The sequence below is a fragment of the Littorina saxatilis genome, linkage group LG17 (genome assembly GCF_037325665.1).
Source record: "Littorina saxatilis isolate snail1 linkage group LG17, US_GU_Lsax_2.0, whole genome shotgun sequence".
NCBI classification, from domain to species: domain Eukaryota; kingdom Metazoa; phylum Mollusca; class Gastropoda; order Littorinimorpha; family Littorinidae; genus Littorina; species Littorina saxatilis.
Genome location: NC_090261.1, coordinates 24,454,014 through 24,471,766, shown reverse-complemented (window position 1 = coordinate 24,471,766; position 17,753 = coordinate 24,454,014). Strand labels below are relative to the sequence as shown.

The 17,753-nt window shown below is 40.7% G+C and overlaps 1 protein-coding gene across 7 annotated transcripts in view; it reads right to left on the bottom strand.

The window, feature by feature from the left end:
- Nucleotides 1–17,753, bottom strand: part of LOC138952372 (regulator of G-protein signaling 22-like) — an 86,675-nt gene that overhangs the window by 10,002 nt on the left and 58,920 nt on the right. For 5 of the 7 annotated variants that reach the window (XM_070324027.1, XM_070324028.1, XM_070324030.1 and 2 more), the window contains 6 exons: nt 17,005–17,164; nt 16,091–16,231; nt 7,627–7,920; nt 5,103–5,228; nt 1,068–1,259; nt 372–470 (listed from right to left, as the gene is read on the bottom strand). In XM_070324027.1, coding sequence (XP_070180128.1) covers nt 372–470; nt 1,068–1,259; nt 5,103–5,228; nt 7,627–7,920; nt 16,091–16,231; nt 17,005–17,164 — 1,012 coding nt within the window. The remainder of the gene's footprint in view (nt 1–371; nt 471–1,067; nt 1,260–5,102; nt 5,229–7,626; nt 7,921–16,090; nt 16,232–17,004; nt 17,165–17,753) is intronic. The other 2 variants (XM_070324033.1, XM_070324034.1) reach the window with 2 other exon arrangements.

Below are 17,753 nucleotides of genomic sequence, written 5' to 3'. Positions count from 1 at the left end.
TCTATGATGAAAGGTAGGACTTTGAGATCAGTTCATTATTTGTACCATAAGTTGCATTTTACTCTATGATGAAAGGTAGGACTTTGAGATCAGTTCATTATTTGTACCATATGTGTTTGTTTGTCTGTCTACTTCAAAGACCACAAGGTCGACGTACTGTACATTTTAAATTTTAATGTCTAATGTAAAGCGCCATGAGACTGCCATTCGGCGGTGAACAGCGCTATAAAAGAATGTTTTATTATTATTTATTATTAAATATAACGTTTTGTTTTGCCAATAATGAAACGTTCCAATAACCTACAATTACTGTTTTTTTGATTCTATGATGAAAGCCTTTGGCAAGCAAGGAACCTCAGAACACACATTACCTGCAACGTTGGTGAGTAGACGGAGTCTAGGAAACAATCCACAATGGACTGAACCTTTCGCTTCATCATCTCTTCGTCTGAGAAGGCGTGGCTGCAATACTGCAAACCAACACACAGTTCTGGTCATGCTTATCATTTTTTTTAAAGAAACTCACAAGGCTCAGCTGTTGTTATCAAATTAGACTTTTCGTGGGGGCTAAACGGTTAATATGACAGGAAAAGGCTGACATTCATATTATCACAGTCTATCTTCTTCTTCTTTTTCTCGTTCGCTCCTATTATTCCAGTCATCACAACACTCTTCTCTATAATGAGGTCAAGCCGCACGCGCAAAACATTCAGTCTATGAAGATTCAGTTCCAAAGTCTAGACTACTTGACTACGTGCTATACATCCATTAAGATTTTCACTTTGAAATAAACAGGCATGGTTTACTCCTTAAGAGGTTTGAAATGTCAAAATATCAATTATCCGCTACGAAAAAGAACTCGCCAGAGAACAAGACAAGGAACAAGCTTCAGTCAACAATGAAAAGTTCACTCTCCCTTTGCAGCAGATAAAATCTCACCTTGTCATAACTGCTTGTCTATTGTATTGAACATGTCTTTTCCCCGTCTAATACATTAAACCCTTGTGTTCTGTACATTGCATGACAAAATGCCCGAATAAAACATTTTTGAAGATACGAAATCTCACCTTAAATTTCTGCACCTCGATGTAGAAGAAGAGGTCTTTGTCGAGCTGCGGCATGCCATCCTCTTCCCCGTGCTTCAAGAGATACTTGTAGAAGTAGAGCATGGGCACTGTGGGCTGACCGGCTGCCGACTGACCCAGCGCGTTCAGGAACTCGTTCTTGTCTTCCCGCACAGGCTGGGACCGACCTGTCGTCTGGAGGCAAAGAGATCAGCAGATATGTTGAACGTGAAAACAAAACGATGCAAAAACAAAACCAAGTCAAAATAAGTAGTTTTTTTCTCTCTCTCGGTTGAATAGTCCCAGGAAATTATTCTTGAGGATTTGAGTTTGCAGACACTTTTTTTGAGCAGAAAATAAGAGCCTAGTCAGTGAATGCAAAATAAGTAGATTTTTTCTCTCTCGTTTGAAATGTCCCAGGAAAGGATCTTGAGCTTTTGGGTTTTTGCAGACAAAACTTTCGTGCAAAAAATAACAGCCTAGTGTTCTAGAAATTGTCCGTTACGCCACAGGTCTAACTATGGTAAAAGCTCTTCTAAAATGTAAATGTACCTAAAGGAAACAAAAATAAAGGCCAACATCAGCGCACGGCAGATGTAGCTCTAGTTTCTTGTGCTGTCAACGCTTAATTTAGCTCTGTGGCCTTCTACTATACCAAGGCTTGGTCTCCTGGAGACGGATGATCGCCTTTAAATTCAAAGGGTTAAAACTTAAGAAAAGCTAAAACACCTTACAATCTACGTAAAAACTTTTTAAAAAAGAAAAAAGGCTTTGGGTGCATTGTTTACCCACCGTTGTTTTGCTCTATTTCGTGACTTCAGCATTCAATATGCTACGTGGTTTGAACTAAATATAGAAAGTTGGATAGTTCCAGTAACAGCTTTGATATCGAAAAGACTCTTGTGAGCTTACCTTTGAATACAGCTATACGACTATTCTTAAGCTTCTTCTATACAAGTCTTTACATCTTTGACAAATACATTCTAAACAGGGAAACAAGGCTTCTCATGTGTTGGCAAATTATTTGGTTTAAACTTCCAAATTGGAGGTTGAAGGCGACCACATCAACACAGAAATGTTCAACTCATAAAATGCTATTTACAAGATTAGTAGTCGATGTTAATTACATTCCACTGCAAACAAATTCACAGTACAGTTGTGTTTCACTCAAAATGTTAGTGGCCTTTACTCACAACTCTTAACAAAAATGAATAAATACATCTACTGTCACTAGGTTTACAGCTAACAAAAATCAGCTATGAAAAATATCCCAAAAAATTACATTAACAATAGTTCCTGAAAGTAACTATGAGAATGAATTTCAGTTTTCAAATGAACACCACGTCCCAAAGCACCAACACACGCTCCCCGTCCCAAACAGTCAACTACACGGAATAAAACTACCAGAAATGAGAGAGACAGAACCATGGATCCAATTCTAACATCATTGCATTGTTCATGGCAAAGTAGTTTCAGAGCAGGCCTCGTTTAAAATCAAATATGCACATCTTATTAGGAGCATATACTTGACATTCAGTATATTTATACACTGTAAAAATGCACACAAAACAGCGTGCACGAAGCTGGAGGTGTGCAATTTTGCTGTTCTGCAATAACATTAGTCACTTTTGTTTGCCAGCGGTGGTGCTGGTGCAAGCAAACTGGTGCATCTCAACAGCAGTCTGGTGCTTCAACCAAGCAGTGATATACTCGATGGACAACAAGTAAGAATAACATTGTTGTTATCGTGGATGTTGTTGTTGTTTTAAACGTGTGGAATTCAGCGCAAACAGTTAAACGATCTGAGAGCAAATACGTACTGTCTTGCCACCTCGAGACCATGGACAAATAAAGGAAAGTCTTTGGGCTTGAAAGGCATGCAAGATGGTAATATGACTACATCCCCTCCTTCCCCTTCAAAATCAAACCATAGGGCAACAGTTGCTCCACCATAAAAGTCTGTTTCTGAAAACATTTGTTGGACATAAAGACATCAAAACTTAGTGCACAATGGTTTGCATATGCACAATTGTGTGGTTTTAACTATGGAGGAATGTTGAGCGTATATTTTGTCAAATTCCAACAATGTAAGTACGGCCCCCTTAAAGGAATGAAGAACAAGAACATACGAGTGAACATATTTTCAACAATCAATTGCTGAACACTGTACAAACGGAAACAGCAAGGGGGGGAGGGGGGGCAATGGGGTGCTCATCGAAACTTTCTGCAAGGTCCCTTCTTAGAAAACCGAACATTTTCAGATATATAGCAGAGAAAAGAAAGACCACTCTCAGACAGAACAGGCAAACCCGCTCCACAGACTGCAAAAGAAAGAAAGCAACCCTGCCCCAGCGAATGTATATATTCCGAGCAGAGTCCAAAACACAGTTTTCAAACTGTCCCCAAAAAGCGCATTCTTGTTGCCAGCTAAGATGCAGTTTTCCCCCTTCCTGTTCAATAACACAGTGAAAAGGTTTCCTCCTATCTGGGTTGCTTGATGCATCAGTTCGACAACCAATACAAGTAAAAGCACTTTTAATCAAAGCAACTCTTTGTATGTTAAATACTACTTGAAATACGATGTTAATGAATACAACTGTGTTAGGACATGATGTACATTATCATAAGAGTTACCGCAAACATTTGAGTAACTTTCTTTCTTTATTTGGTGTTTAACGTCGTTTTCAACCACGAAGGTTATATCGCGACGAATTTGAGTAACGGTGTGACAAAAAAGATATGAAATCTTGTACATGCAAACCAGTAGAATAGTTTATACACGGGGCGGGGATGTAGCTCAGTCGGTAGCGCGCTGGATTTGTATCCAGTTGGCCGCTGTCAGCGTGAGTTCGTCCCCACGTTCGGCGAGAGATTTATTTCTCAGAGTCAACTTTGTGTGCAGACTCTCCTCGGTGTCCGAACACCCCCGTGTGTACACGCAAGCACAAGACCAAGTGCGCACGAAAAAGATCCTGTAATCCATGTCAGAGTTCGGTGGGTTATAGAAACACGAAAATACCCAGCATGCTTCCTCCGAAAGCGGCGTATGGCTGCCTAAATGGCGGGGTAAAAACGGTCATACACGTAAAATTCCACTCGTGCAAACCACGAGTGCACGTGGGAGTTTCAGCCCACGAACGCAGAAGAAGAAGAAGAAGAAGAAGTTTATACACAAATCACACAAAGGAAACAAATCCACAATCTAAAAAATATTTGAGATAAGCTTGTCTTAAGGCACTTTGACTATAGCGCAAGGCACACCACAACCATACACATCAACAAACAATGCCACCCTGCAAGACTGCCAAGCTTGGTTCTGAGTATGGTGCAAAGTAAGCCTATACCTCCGTGACTTTTGTGGGCGAGTGTACATGTACATTCATCACACTATAATAACAGGAACACATTATTTCGACATAGCGTGAACATGTCTACTGCTGTTGGTAATAGGTTCTTCTTTTCTGTGCTCTTTTCCATATTTTCTTTGAACAGTACATGTGGTGATTTTTATCTGTATGGTTAATTGTTTAATGTAGGTTGTACATTTAATTGTTCTATTCTGTATATGTTCTTTTGTAAAGGGCCTAGAGCCATAGGTTAGGCACTTAAAAATGTCCAGTTATTATATTATTATTATTATGGTTAGTTGGTTGTTTTCAAGAATGACAAAGAGACCCTATAAAGTACATGCACTCATTATACAACAATTTGAAACGTCATGATGAATAACTGTTACATTTTCTAACTGCGTTTTTAGGGGTTAGGGTTTGAAGAAGGGGCTTATGGGGGCTATACTTAAGATAACAGACACTGCCAATTTGTCGAAACAAAATTCTAAATGAGCACGCGTGCATCTTGCGTGAATATATATATGCAAGTGATCTGTGAAGAAAATAAAAACATGGATATTCAGAGCCAAGTCATTTCAAATAAGGTTCACACAAAAGCAAGTGGCCACGCGTATGATTTGGCCACAGCGTAATGGAGTCTATATATATTGCAAAGTGGGTACAGGGGAATAGTGGGGGACGGGGGTACCTTGCCGCGTCTGCCCCTGCGGAAAGCAGGGAGGGGGGTGGTGGGCGTGTCCTTTGGGCCCCTGCTGGGGGCACCATCCCCGCCACCGCTTGTCAGTCCTCCGGTGGGTGTACCTTGGGACTCTCCCTATAGGGCAGGCCGTAAGGAACAGTGTGAATAGGTCTTCAATAGGATGATGTGCAACTTATACCTCAATAACGGATGGAATATTTTTTGGCTGATTTTACTTCAAAAATGAATTCAACATTTGCTGGCTCAGTTTGCTTCAGATATAGATGAAATATTTGTTGAATAGATTGTTCATCTGCAGGTCGCAAGGACATCTCGAAAACGTATCAAGTAAGATCATTTTGAACTTTAACTCTCCAAAGAGATTATTTGAATTTTGAACTTGCATGATATATAGACTGGTAACTGGATGGACCTGTTGCGGGTGCTTTGGCTGGTAAGTAGATGTGTTCATTGTTTGACTTCAATGATTTGTATATACTTTTAGTTGCAGCAGGGATAATTGGATATTTCTCAGTTTGACGGAGCAAATTATTTATTTAATCACATTGGTATACTATTCACGTCATTGTTATTTTTATTATTGTACCAGAAGAAAGTATCTTAACCGAACGAATCAATGATTGAGATCAGAATATGACATGTATATGTCCAACCTGGTTGCATACTAATAAGAATTAGCACATTTTCACACTAACATCCAGTTCAACTAACAATATGAAGACAAACAACATGCATGACCATTGGCATTATACAGGCTTCTGGTAACATGCAAAACTGAGATCGTGTTATCCTTCCGGTTAACAACATCGGACAGAGTTTTTAAACAGCAACACATGCCAAGCTTACGTCATCGTTTTCTATGTACAGCTCATCATGGAGAACGATTTTACATGTGTATTAATTTAAAAAATATACCACGAAAGTCACATCTTATTATTTTGTTAAACCTCAGCAAAACCGACACATCCCATGACTGAAGACTTCAGTATAAAACGAAAATGTCTGCAGGCGTATTGATTTTTGACAATAATTGTACAAATAATGCTCAGTTGATGGCATTGGACATAAAGCGTGTATTCTGTCAGATCATCATCTCAATTCATAAGTGATAAATTTTAAGTAATTTCATTCTCATCCATGACCATTAAAACGAGGAGAACCTGAATACTTAGGCCTAAAAAAAAATAGGTGTGGTTACGGTAACCCGACCTACCCTATTTTTAGGGGCCGACCCTATAACTTTTTTTTATTACATTTGTCAAAAAAAACAAACCAAAAAAAAAAAAAACGAGAGCAGAAAACGCAATGAAAGCGAAATCGCCCGAGTCGCACACTTATTTTCCTGTCAAGTAGGTTTAATTTGTATACATTAGAAAAAAAAGTTAAAAAAAAAAAGTGATTGCCTACCTTCCTACCCTATTTTTTTGTGTGGCTATGTTACCGTAACCACACCTTTTTTTTTTTGGCCTTACAAACAGAAGTGCAAAAGAACGAACAGATGGTAATCGTCGGTGTTCACAATCATCATCAAAACAATTACTCATTACACAGTAAATCGCACACAAGTTGCCAAACTGTTACTCCACACACACACACCTCACTATAATCATGACGCCAAGTCGATATATACAGAAAACTGTCAGAACAAGATGAAGACAATACAACACAATGCACTAAGGGTTGTTTACGCCAGCTAGTTCAATTACTGGGTCAAACAAGCTATTGGCAAACCTGAATAGGGTCCAGAATCTGCCACAAGTGACTATATACAGAGATGAAATTCACAGATAAGTCACACACACACACGCATAGCTAGTTCGATTAGTCGGGTAAGAAGCGGTATAACTTCTTCGGGTGTAATGTATCTCGATGATTGCTTTCAACGTCCTGTGAAACAGGCGCTTGAAAGGGTATGGTGGCCTGTTGAGTAACAATGGTGACAATGCAGGTATGATAGTGGGGAGGCACGGTTTTTGTAACTTCTATCAGGCGACTGTGGTTTGATCAAGACTATACTGAGGTTAAGGACCTGGGCGCATTAACACGTACACATATTAGAAGCAAGGCATGTGATTGTGTATGCATGTCTGTTTTACAATTTTGTTTTCTATATTCCTTTGCTTTGCGATTGTCCCCGTCATGTTAAACAGTTCTTATATATGCTGGCACAATCCACAAATTGCATACATTCGATATGTCGGTTCACTTCAAAGCATGCTGAATCAACTGCCATTCATCCATCCTTCCATTTCCTTCACAGCAAACCAAGCACCAGGCATGACGTCCCACTTTTCTCACATCCTCAAATAAAATACTGCTGCAAACATAACATAAACGCCATTAGCGCGGGTCAGTATCTGTAAGCACAATGAGTACTGATATGCTTCAAACCAACTCCAAACACATTTCGTCCCTCCAGCCGCCAAACCAATACGCTGTCGCCAAGCGGAATATATGAGGTTAGAACCAAACTCCACAAAAGCAGAACCTTCTCCAACTCTCCATCCAATACCTTGGCGTCCGCCTCAGTCTCCTGAATCTCTGGAATCGTTTCAATGGCGTTAGGCCTACGAGACTTGCCTTTCCTGCGACTGTAAGAGTCTGTCCTGCTCAGGACAGCTTTTCCATCTTGGCCTTTCTGGCCTCCTTGGCCTCTGGGCCTCTTGGTGGAGCGGCCATCGTGGCCGTCTTCGAAAACGTGGATCTTGACCGAAGTGAAGTGCATAGTGGCGATCTTGTTGCGAGCATCTCGCTCTTCTTTCTCTTTTTCCTCTTCTTCTTTCCTCTTCTTCTCTGCCTCTTTGTTCTGATTGCAGGAGTGTGAAGCAATGTTACCGTCAGTGCAATGCTTTTTTTTGCTTTCATTTTTTCCCAAAACGTCGGTGCTATAACACAGTAACGATTTCTTCCCTGGTATACGCGGGTGGTACAATACACGAGAATAAAGAGCTTATTTTTTTCAACGGACATAAAATGAACGTCCATCATAGTGAAAGTGCCCTGATTCACGCCACGCAAAGAGAAAAACGCGCTCAGAATGCTGAAAAGAAGATATTATCCCCTGATCCGTGCAGAGAGCTACCAAACCTGTACCATAAAACACCTCTCTACTACCACTACTTCAACGGATCCAAAAGTTGGCCGTTTTTCACATATCCATCCATCAGACGTGTAACAAACCCACTATAAAGCCATCGCACTGTCAACCGTCTACAGTGGCTGCTGCTATGTACAGAGTGTTGACAAACACCACGATAAACACTGAAGGTGTGCACAAGTGACTTACAACTTCCACGATATAAAATATGACCATCCTGTAGAAAATCTATAAAATGCAAAAGTGTGTCAAACAAGAAAAACTGTGAGCAAAAATTAACAAAAATGAAAATTAGTAGGAAAAAAATTAAGTGCGAACAAAAGCAGAACATTTGTTGAAAAAGGTCGGAAAAACAAAATAACGAACGAAAACATCAGGCAAAAAAAAGAAGGAAAAGAGTTTTAGCTTAGCGCGAAATTAAGAGAGAGAGCGCGAGAGAGAGCGCGAGAGAGAGAGAGAGAGAGAGAGAGAGAGAGAGAGAGAGAGAGAGAGAGAGAGAGAGAGAGAGAGAGAGAGAGAGAGAGACAATGACAATGACAATGACAATGACAATTCTTTATTTTACGAGGGTAACAGAATAAGCATTGGTATACTTTTTTGCATCTGGCCCTCGCCCTAAAGAGGGACTAAATCTACTATAATAACTACTACTACATACTTACATAATTAGTAAAACAGTATAAGTTTATGTACATAAGTGCATTATATGAAACATTGTAGTTTATAAATGTTCATGACAAGGTGCAATGTAAAAATTTGCAAGTCAATTAGAGTCAGAATACTATATGCAATAGTACATCAACTCTGGAAGACAATGGATATTATGCAGAACATCATAATTTCGTGAACAAAACAATAAATCAAAAGTGAGTGACTGTGTCCCAAAGATGTTCATGACAAGGTGCAATGTAAAAATTTGCAAGTCAATTAGAGTCAGAATACTATATGCAATAGTACATCAACTCTGTAAGACAATGGATATTATGCAGAACATCATAATTTCGTGAACAAAACAATAAATCAAAAGTGAGTGACTGTGTCCCAAAGGACATAACAATCAAGAATATACTATTTTCATTAAATGGGATATATATTTGTTTTTGAAAGAATCTGTGCTGGTAGCTTCCCGTAAGGCATTCGGAAGAGCGTTCCAGAGACGGCCACCTGAATAAACTAGACTAGACTTAAATAAGTCTATCCTAGGAAGAGGAGTGTTAAATTTCATAAGGTGGTGTGAATTCTTCAAAGAGAACTTTGAACAAATGGTTTGGGGTAGAGTTTCGGATATGATTTTATGCATAAAGATTCCTTTGTTAAAAAGCAGTCTTGACTTTAGAGGTAAGATCCCTAAATGTATGTAGTCTAACTCTGTGAGGGTAGTGTGCTTTAGTAATACTACTTTTAGCGCTCTTTTATGTAATCTGCTGAGTGGTTTTAAGGAATTTTCACTTGCGGAGTCCCATAGAGTGGATGCGTAATCAATAACAGATTGAATATGAGCAATGAAGAATAACTTTCTGGTTTGGCAGTTCAGGAAGTGTTTAATTCTAGATAAGAGATACACTTTCTTAGACACCACTTTACTAAGTTGCTCTATGTGGGTTGACCAAGACAAGTTGTTATCGATATTAACACCCAGCAGTTTGTGATGGTCGACTTTTTCCACTATTTCACCATCTATCATTAAAGCAGGACCAGCTGAACAAATATTCTGGCGTTTTTGTCTTGTTGTTATGACCATATATTTGGTTTTCTTTGGGTTAAGAGACATATGGTTTAGTTCAGTCCACTCTGTCAACTGGTTTAAACTCCTTTGAAGTGATTCTGATAAGCGAGTTACATTTGTGTTGCTGGAGTGAATTGTGGTGTCATCTGCAAAAAGTTCACATACATTTTGAATATGTAGGGGGAGGTCATTAATGTATATAGAGAAGAGGAGGGGTCCTAAAACCGATCCTTGTGGTACACCGTATTTTACTTCTTGCATGCTCGACGCCGAGGCGTTTGTTAGTACAGTCTGTTGTCTGCCGGTGAGAAATGAACTAATAAGTTTGACAGTTTCGATTCCGACGCCATACAATGCAAATTTTCTCAGTAATAACGTGTGATCAATAACGTCAAAGGCTTTAGCAAAATCAACAAAAATGGCACCACAGAATTCATTGTCGTTTATTTTCTCCAGCCATTGATCAACAAGAGAAACTAAGGCAGTATGGCAGGAATGGTTAGCTCTAAAACCCGATTGTTTAGGGTGAAGTAAATTGTTTTGGTTAAGATGCATTAGAATATGTTTGTTAATGTGTTTTTCAAGTGGTTTTGATAAAACAGACAATATTGAAATTGGCCTATAGTTTGATGGGTCTTTTTTATCACCTGATTTAAACAGAGGAATGACTTTAGCCTGTTTCAGGGCGACTGGGAAATAATTTTTGTCTAAACAAAGATTATAAAGGTAAGTGAGTGTTTCAGAAATTACAGGGGCTGACAATTTAAGAATCCTACCATCGAGGCCGTCGATTCCCCGGGAGCCTGTTTGCTTAAGGTGTGTAAGTGCGTAAAAAACTTCAGGTACTTTAAGTAGAGGAATATTCGCTTGACTTGAAACTTGTTTCGACTCACAATATTCTTCTAACACTTTCAAATTGTTCAAATTGGATTTGTCATTTGTAATAATTTTTTCAGCTATTTTAGAACAAGAAGAGCAAACGCTCGATCGAGTCACTTTCGCAGTTCTGAATATTATATGAGGCATCAGATGGACAGGAAGAAATTGCTATTCACAACACAATACAGATGTAAATAATTTGATGTAAAGAATAATCCTATAAAGTTTGAATCAAATCCGATGAATAGTTTCAGAGATATGATATTTCAATTTTTTTCCTTCAAGACATACCTGTGACCTTGAAAAAGGTCAAAGGTCACCAAAGCAGACGTCAAAGTGTAGAGGTCACTGGGAGTCACGTTCACATAAAATTTGAGCCCGGTCACTTTTATAGTTTCCGAGAAAAGCCCAACGTTAAGTTGTGTGTTGCCGAACAGAAAAGGCTAGTTATCTCCCTTGTTTTTCTGATAACGTTCGTAAAAGGCTACAGATGTAAATACTTTGATGTAAAGAATAATCCTACAAAGTTTCAATCACATCCGATGAACTTTGTCAAAGATATAAAATGTCTAATTTTTCCTTTGACGCTGACCTGTGACCTTGAAAAAGGTCAAAGGTCAACGAAACCATCGTTAAAGTGTAGAGGTCATTGGAGGTCACGACTAAACAAAATATGAGCCCGATCGCTTTGATAGTTTCCGAGAAAAGTCCAACGTTAAGGTGGTGTCTACGGACGGCCGGCCGGACGGCCGGCCGGCCGGCCGGACAGCCGGCCGGCCGGACAGACTAACACTGACCGATTACATAGAGTCACATTTTCTCAAGTGACTCAAAAATGCGTGTTTAAATCATCAGGGGATATGTCCTTTACACAACTTGAATGACTGGCAATCGTTTTATTTGTAAGTTCATTTATTGCTTTCCATATATTCTTTGAATTTTGCTTTGATGACGCTAGGTCATGAAAGTACTTAATTTTTTTTGTTCGTTTAAGTGAGTTTACTTTATTTCTCTGTTCTCTATACTCTGCTTCCTTGCCAACTGATTTTAAGAAATCACGATGGCCAATAGCATCTTGTAATTCAGTATCAAACCATTTAGGTTTTACTATTTGCTTGACTCTCTTAATTCTCCACGGGGCATGTTTATCGTATATTTCTGTAAAGACATTTATCCAGTGTGTTATTGCATCATCAGGATCCGTATAATTATAAACATCAGAGAGAGAAGAATTACTTAAGTCTACAAGAAAAGCGTTCTCGTTAAATTTAGTAAAGGAGCGGTACTTTACTGTCTTGTGACCAACTTTGGGGATTTTTACACCCTTTCTTGACCACGTGAGACAAACAGGAAAATGATCACTACAGCCGCTGGTTGGAACACAAACTTCTGCAACGTTACGGGTGTTAGAAACATAGACATGATCTATCAAAGTGCTTGTAGATGCAGTAACCCTAGTAGGGGTGTTCACGACTTGTTTGAGATCATAAAGGTTGAACATATCTAACCATGGTTTATTTTGTTTTAATAAATCAATGTTAAAATCTCCTAAGAGAATGGTTTCTTTTGATTCTAACAAAGCAGCATCTAACATATGTGAACATTTGTCCGTCCAGTTTACACGTTCTGCTGGATTTCTATAGCAGAAACCAATAAGCATTGGAGGTGCCTTTTTTAATTTGACCTCGATCCAGACGGATTCCACAAACTGTTCTAAATGTGTTAAACGTGTGTAGGTCAATGATTCACTTATATACACAAGCAATCCAGTTTCTTTACATTGTTGGGGGTTTCTGCGTACAACACTGTAACCTGGAACACAAACCTCAGAATCCGAAATCGTGTCAGATAGTCTTGATTCTGTAAACCCCATAACATGAAAATGTGTTCCTGAGTTTAAAAGCATGGTGGAAACTTCGTGTAATTTATTAATTGCATGGTTTATATTAAGGTGTCCAATACGAAGACCCTCTTTTGTGGGCCATGAGGTAGAAGAATTACTCATGATAAATCTCAAAACAGTGTTTTCACGTTTTAAGAAGAAAAGAAAAAAAGAAAAAAAAAGAATAAAATCAAAATTACTTTAAAACAGCAAAAGTAATCAATAATCGATAAGGAGAAAATATTGAATTATACTATACACAGATACACACAGAGATGCGACCAATGGAGTTTAACACTTGGTGTCAAACTCAAACGAAAGACAAAACAAAGAGAGAAAAAAAGGCTACACTACTTTACACAAAGAGAAATAAGTAGACTTAAGAGTAACAAGAATTAACCAGAGCAGATTAACTCAAATTCAACGAGTAAAATGACCCGACAGTGAATAACTGAAACACCAGTAGTCACGTTAATGACACGCGAAGATGAATGACGAGAATGGAGGGCTTTCACACAGTCCCAACTTGATAATAGCGGACACAGTATCAGATCAGAATCATCAGTAACTGATTCAACTCTGAGCGTTTTTTGGCTTCACAAAATGTATCGACACAATCATCAGTTGTAATAGAGTTCTGATTCTCAAGAGTGCAAGGAAAGCTTAATTAAGAATATTCACAGATTCACTTGCATAATTGCCTTTAAGCACACGCTGTAGACCTAAAAGAATAATCAGTCACTGCTAATATACTTTGAAGAATGAATTGTCAGTTTGTGACCAAACTCTCTGTCTTTCAAAACTTCAAGCGTTTCCTCTGCAACAACGTTATTTTGCTCACTTTAAGGCGGTAAGAACACCTTAGTTTTTGTTTCTAATTTATAGTAATACGGCCATTATGTATAATCAAACATATCCACAACACTTGTATTGTTGTTGAATTTAAGTTTGCCTAACACACACACACACACACACACACACACACACACACACACACACACACACACACACACACACACACACACACACACACACACACACACACACACACACACTTGGTGATATTCTGTCCTTTTAAATGATTAGACAAATGTTCCTTCAGTTATGCGGCTGTTACTATGAAAGAGGGGCTGTGTGTATCGCGGGACTGCTGGGTCATAGCAGTACCACGGAGGGAGCACAGGCTGGCCATGGTGGGCGGGGAAGAGTGAAGGGGGCGACCTCTGTTGACCCTGTTGCTGTTCGCCGTGCCATCCGTAGGGGGATGGCAAGGGGGGCTGTGACCTCCGTTGACCCTGATGCTGCTCGCTGTGCCAGCCGTCGTGAGGTGGCAAGGGGGACTGAGACCTCTGTTGACCCAGATGCTGCTCGCTGTGCCAGCCGTAGGGGAATGGCAAGGAGAGCTGAGGCCTCAGTTGACCCTGACGCTGCTCGTAGTGCCAGCGGTAGGGAGGTGGCGAGGGGGATGTGGTCTGACGTCCTGGCCCTTGGATGTGGCGATCGTTTTTGGTGCTGTTGGATCGATTGGGCATTGTTGGAGGTTTTTGCTGTTGAGGGAAGTGGGGGGGCAAATTCGTTTGCCTCGGCTGTTGCTGAAAGGACAGCCGTTGGTGCTCAGGGGGATAGTCCGACCCCGGCACCAAAGTTGGGGACTCCAGAAGAGTCCTGCGTCGTCCAAGGCTCTGCTGGTCCGGTTGGCGAGGCAGGCAGGCATACTTTATATTGCATGCCAGTCGGCTGGTGCCCTGTTGGCTAGGGTGAAGTGCGTCACGATACAGCGCTTTGCGAGGGGCACCGTTTCCAGTGCAGAATGTGGTTGTGTGGTCCACAAATGTCACACCTTCTCTGTCACACACTCCGGCAAGAGCATGGTTTGAGGTCAGCACGGACTTCTTTACAATGTGTTCTCCTCGGGGAGGGACGATCCCCGAGAAGAGAACACGTGCGTGTGGGAATGTTTTTTTTGTAAGTTTGACGCATCTGGTCCATAGGCTTTCGGTGATCGTGTTCGCCCAGCAGGTATTTACCCCAATGTGGACGATGACAAGTTGTACTTGTTTGCACTGGGGAATGTGACTCATCCAGTGCATAAGGTCATCCACACTGAGGCCAGGCACGCTGAGATTCTCGGTCTGTCTCTCCCGAAACAACAAGTCCGGTCTGACCGGACGGAGGACAGAGTCGCCAAGTAGGACATGCGTTGTGTCAAACGCAACTCTGAACTCCGCCAAGCGCTGTCTGGGGGTCTGGTCCTGGTGAGGCGCTTGCTGTCTGGGGCCAGGATTTGAAGTCTTGGTACGAGTGGCTGAGTCGGCCAGAGATTTCATGTTTTTTGAAGGGCTTTTGGATGAATTTTCAGATGTTTCATGGGATGTTGGTGGTTGTGTAGGTGATGAGGGTGCAGTCACGTCTATAGTAGAATGTTCAGTGTCCATCTCTGTTAAAGCAGCGAACATGTTGGCCAGTTTCACAGGGCTGCTAATATTGTTGGAGGAATCTTGCACGCTGGAAGGAGTGTCTGTTGTAGTGTTATCTTTTGGAGATTCCTTTTCAGGTGCCTGTATGTCTTTGTTTTTCAGCCTCTGAGTTTTGAGAATCTTTTTCAATTCGCCAATTTCTGATTTTAGAAAATGATTTTCTTTCTGGATTTTGCTTATTTGTTTTTGCTGAGCATGTAATGTCTCGTTAAGTTTGTCAAACTTTGTTTGTGTGTGGTGTTTGAGTTCTGTCTTTAATTGTTTCTTTACGTTTTCTATCATTGAGAGAGAGAGAGAGAGAGAGAGAGAGAGAGAGAGAGAGAGAGAGAGAGAGAGAGTTTACGGCGAAAGTGTCGAGTCATGGTTTTAGAGTTAAGCGAAATTAAGAGAGAGAGAGAGAGAGAGAGAGAGAGAGAGAGAGAGAGAGAGAGAGAGAGAGAGAGAGAGAGAGAGAGAGAGAGAGAGAGAATTTACAGCGAAAGTGTCTAGTCACGGTTTTAGAGTTAAGCGAAATTAAGAGAGAGAGAGAGAGAGAGAGAGAGAGAGAGAGAGAGAGAGAGAGAGAGAGAGAGTTTACAGCGAAAGTGTCGAGTCATGGTTTTAGAGTTACGCGAAATTAAGAGAGAGAGAGAGAGAGAGAGAGAGAGAGAGAGAGAGAGAGAGAGAGAGAGAGAGAGAGAGACAGACAGACAGACAGACAGACAGACAGACAGACAGACAGAGCTCGAGGACAGAGCGGGTAGAGGCGAACACATATTCAATATGAAAGACATATTCAAAGTCAAAGCAGCTTTCAAAGCACACAAGTGTTTTGTCTCCAGCTTACCCTATAAAACCAACATCATCAGTGACTCAAACTTTATACCCTCATAAGCCAAAAGTGAAAGAAGATAGAGAAAACTCCGAGCACTGTACCTTGCCTCTGCTCTGTCCCTTGTTGCCGGCCTTTTGCCATCCCGCGAAGAGCGCCTGGTCAGAGCCCATCCTCATGGCAAGCTCTGCCTGTGACATGCTGGCCAGGTCTGCCGGGTTGATCCCAAACTCCTCCGATTGGCGCTGAACGAAAAGACAAAGGGACTTTCTGATGACCATTCTATTAGCTGACTCGAAAATATCATACATCCAATATCCAACATCTCACCTTACCTTATGGTCTCTTTTCTCGATCAAGCAAATAGTGTCAATTATTTTATGGAGCAGGTCGAGAGGATATCTCTTCCTCAAATAATATCCCTTCCCCTCTCTGATCGTCGGATAAATGAAACAGAAGAAGAACAGGAGAAGGAAAAAGAGGAGGAAGAGGAAAATGACAAGAGAGGGATTTTGCAGCTTTAATGTTGTTCTCAGTTTCTCAACGAAAAAGAGCTATGTATCGTATTTTCGCGTATGGTTCAGCAAGCAGTCAACAATCAGTCGTATCATTTTGCTGACGGAGACACTAGCCGCACCGGGATACAATACAAGACAATCACAATGCATGGACAAAGTTTATCAGGAATTCGACGAAAAACGAACAAATAAAGCAAATACTGATGAACAAGGCAAAAATATCAGGAGAAAAACACACGAAGAGGGAGCTTGCTGTAGCTACGCAGCATATATCAACTCAATACAGTGGAACCCCCCTTTAAGACCCCCCAATTCAAGACTCCCTCCCTTTCAAGACCCTGTTTTCTTAGACTTTTTGTTCATAATCTCTACAAATGTACCCCCATTTTAAGACTCCGCCCTTTTTAAGGCCTTACTTTCTCAGATTGTTGGAGGTCTTAAAAGGGGGGGGGGGGGGTTCCACTATACACCCTCAAGAGAAAAAAGCTGATGTAACTCACAGCGAGGAACTCCTTGAAAGTCTCCTCCACCTTGGACAGAACGAAGCGCTGTAGCTCCCTGAGTGTGCCAGTCTTGGGTCGCTCCTTCTCTGCGCTCAGTCTCTGCACGATGCGCTCGTTCGTCTGCGTGAACTTCTTGGCTTGTGGCTCGAGGTACGTTCTGCCACAAACATTTAGTTCCTTTTGAATTCTTACATTATAATCTGTACAGGTTGTTTTGTTATGTTTACTTTGAGTGTTTTTCTGCGTGATGCGCTCGTTCGTCTGCGTGAACTTCTTCGCTGTTGGCCTCAAGGTAAGATACACAAACATGGAATTCCCTTTGTATTCTTACATTATAATATGTTCAAGCGTTTGTTGGGTGTTTTTACATTTAGTCAAGTTTTGACTAAATGTTTTAACATAGAGGGGGGAATCGAGACGAGGGTCGTGGTGTGTGTGTGTGTGTGTGTGTGTGTGTGTGTGTGTGTGTAGAGCGATTCAGAGTAAACTACTGGACCGATCTTCATGACATTTTTCATGAGAGTTCCTGGGTATGATATCCCCAGACGTTTTTTTTCATTTTTTCGATAAATGTCTTTGATGACGTCATATCCGGCATTTTGTAAAAGTTGAGGCGGCACTGTCACACCCTCATTTTTCAATAAAAATTGATTGAAATTTTGGCCAAGCAATCTTCGACAAAGGTCGGACTATGGTATTGCATTTCAGCTTGGAGGCTTAAAAATTAATTAATTATTTTAGTCATT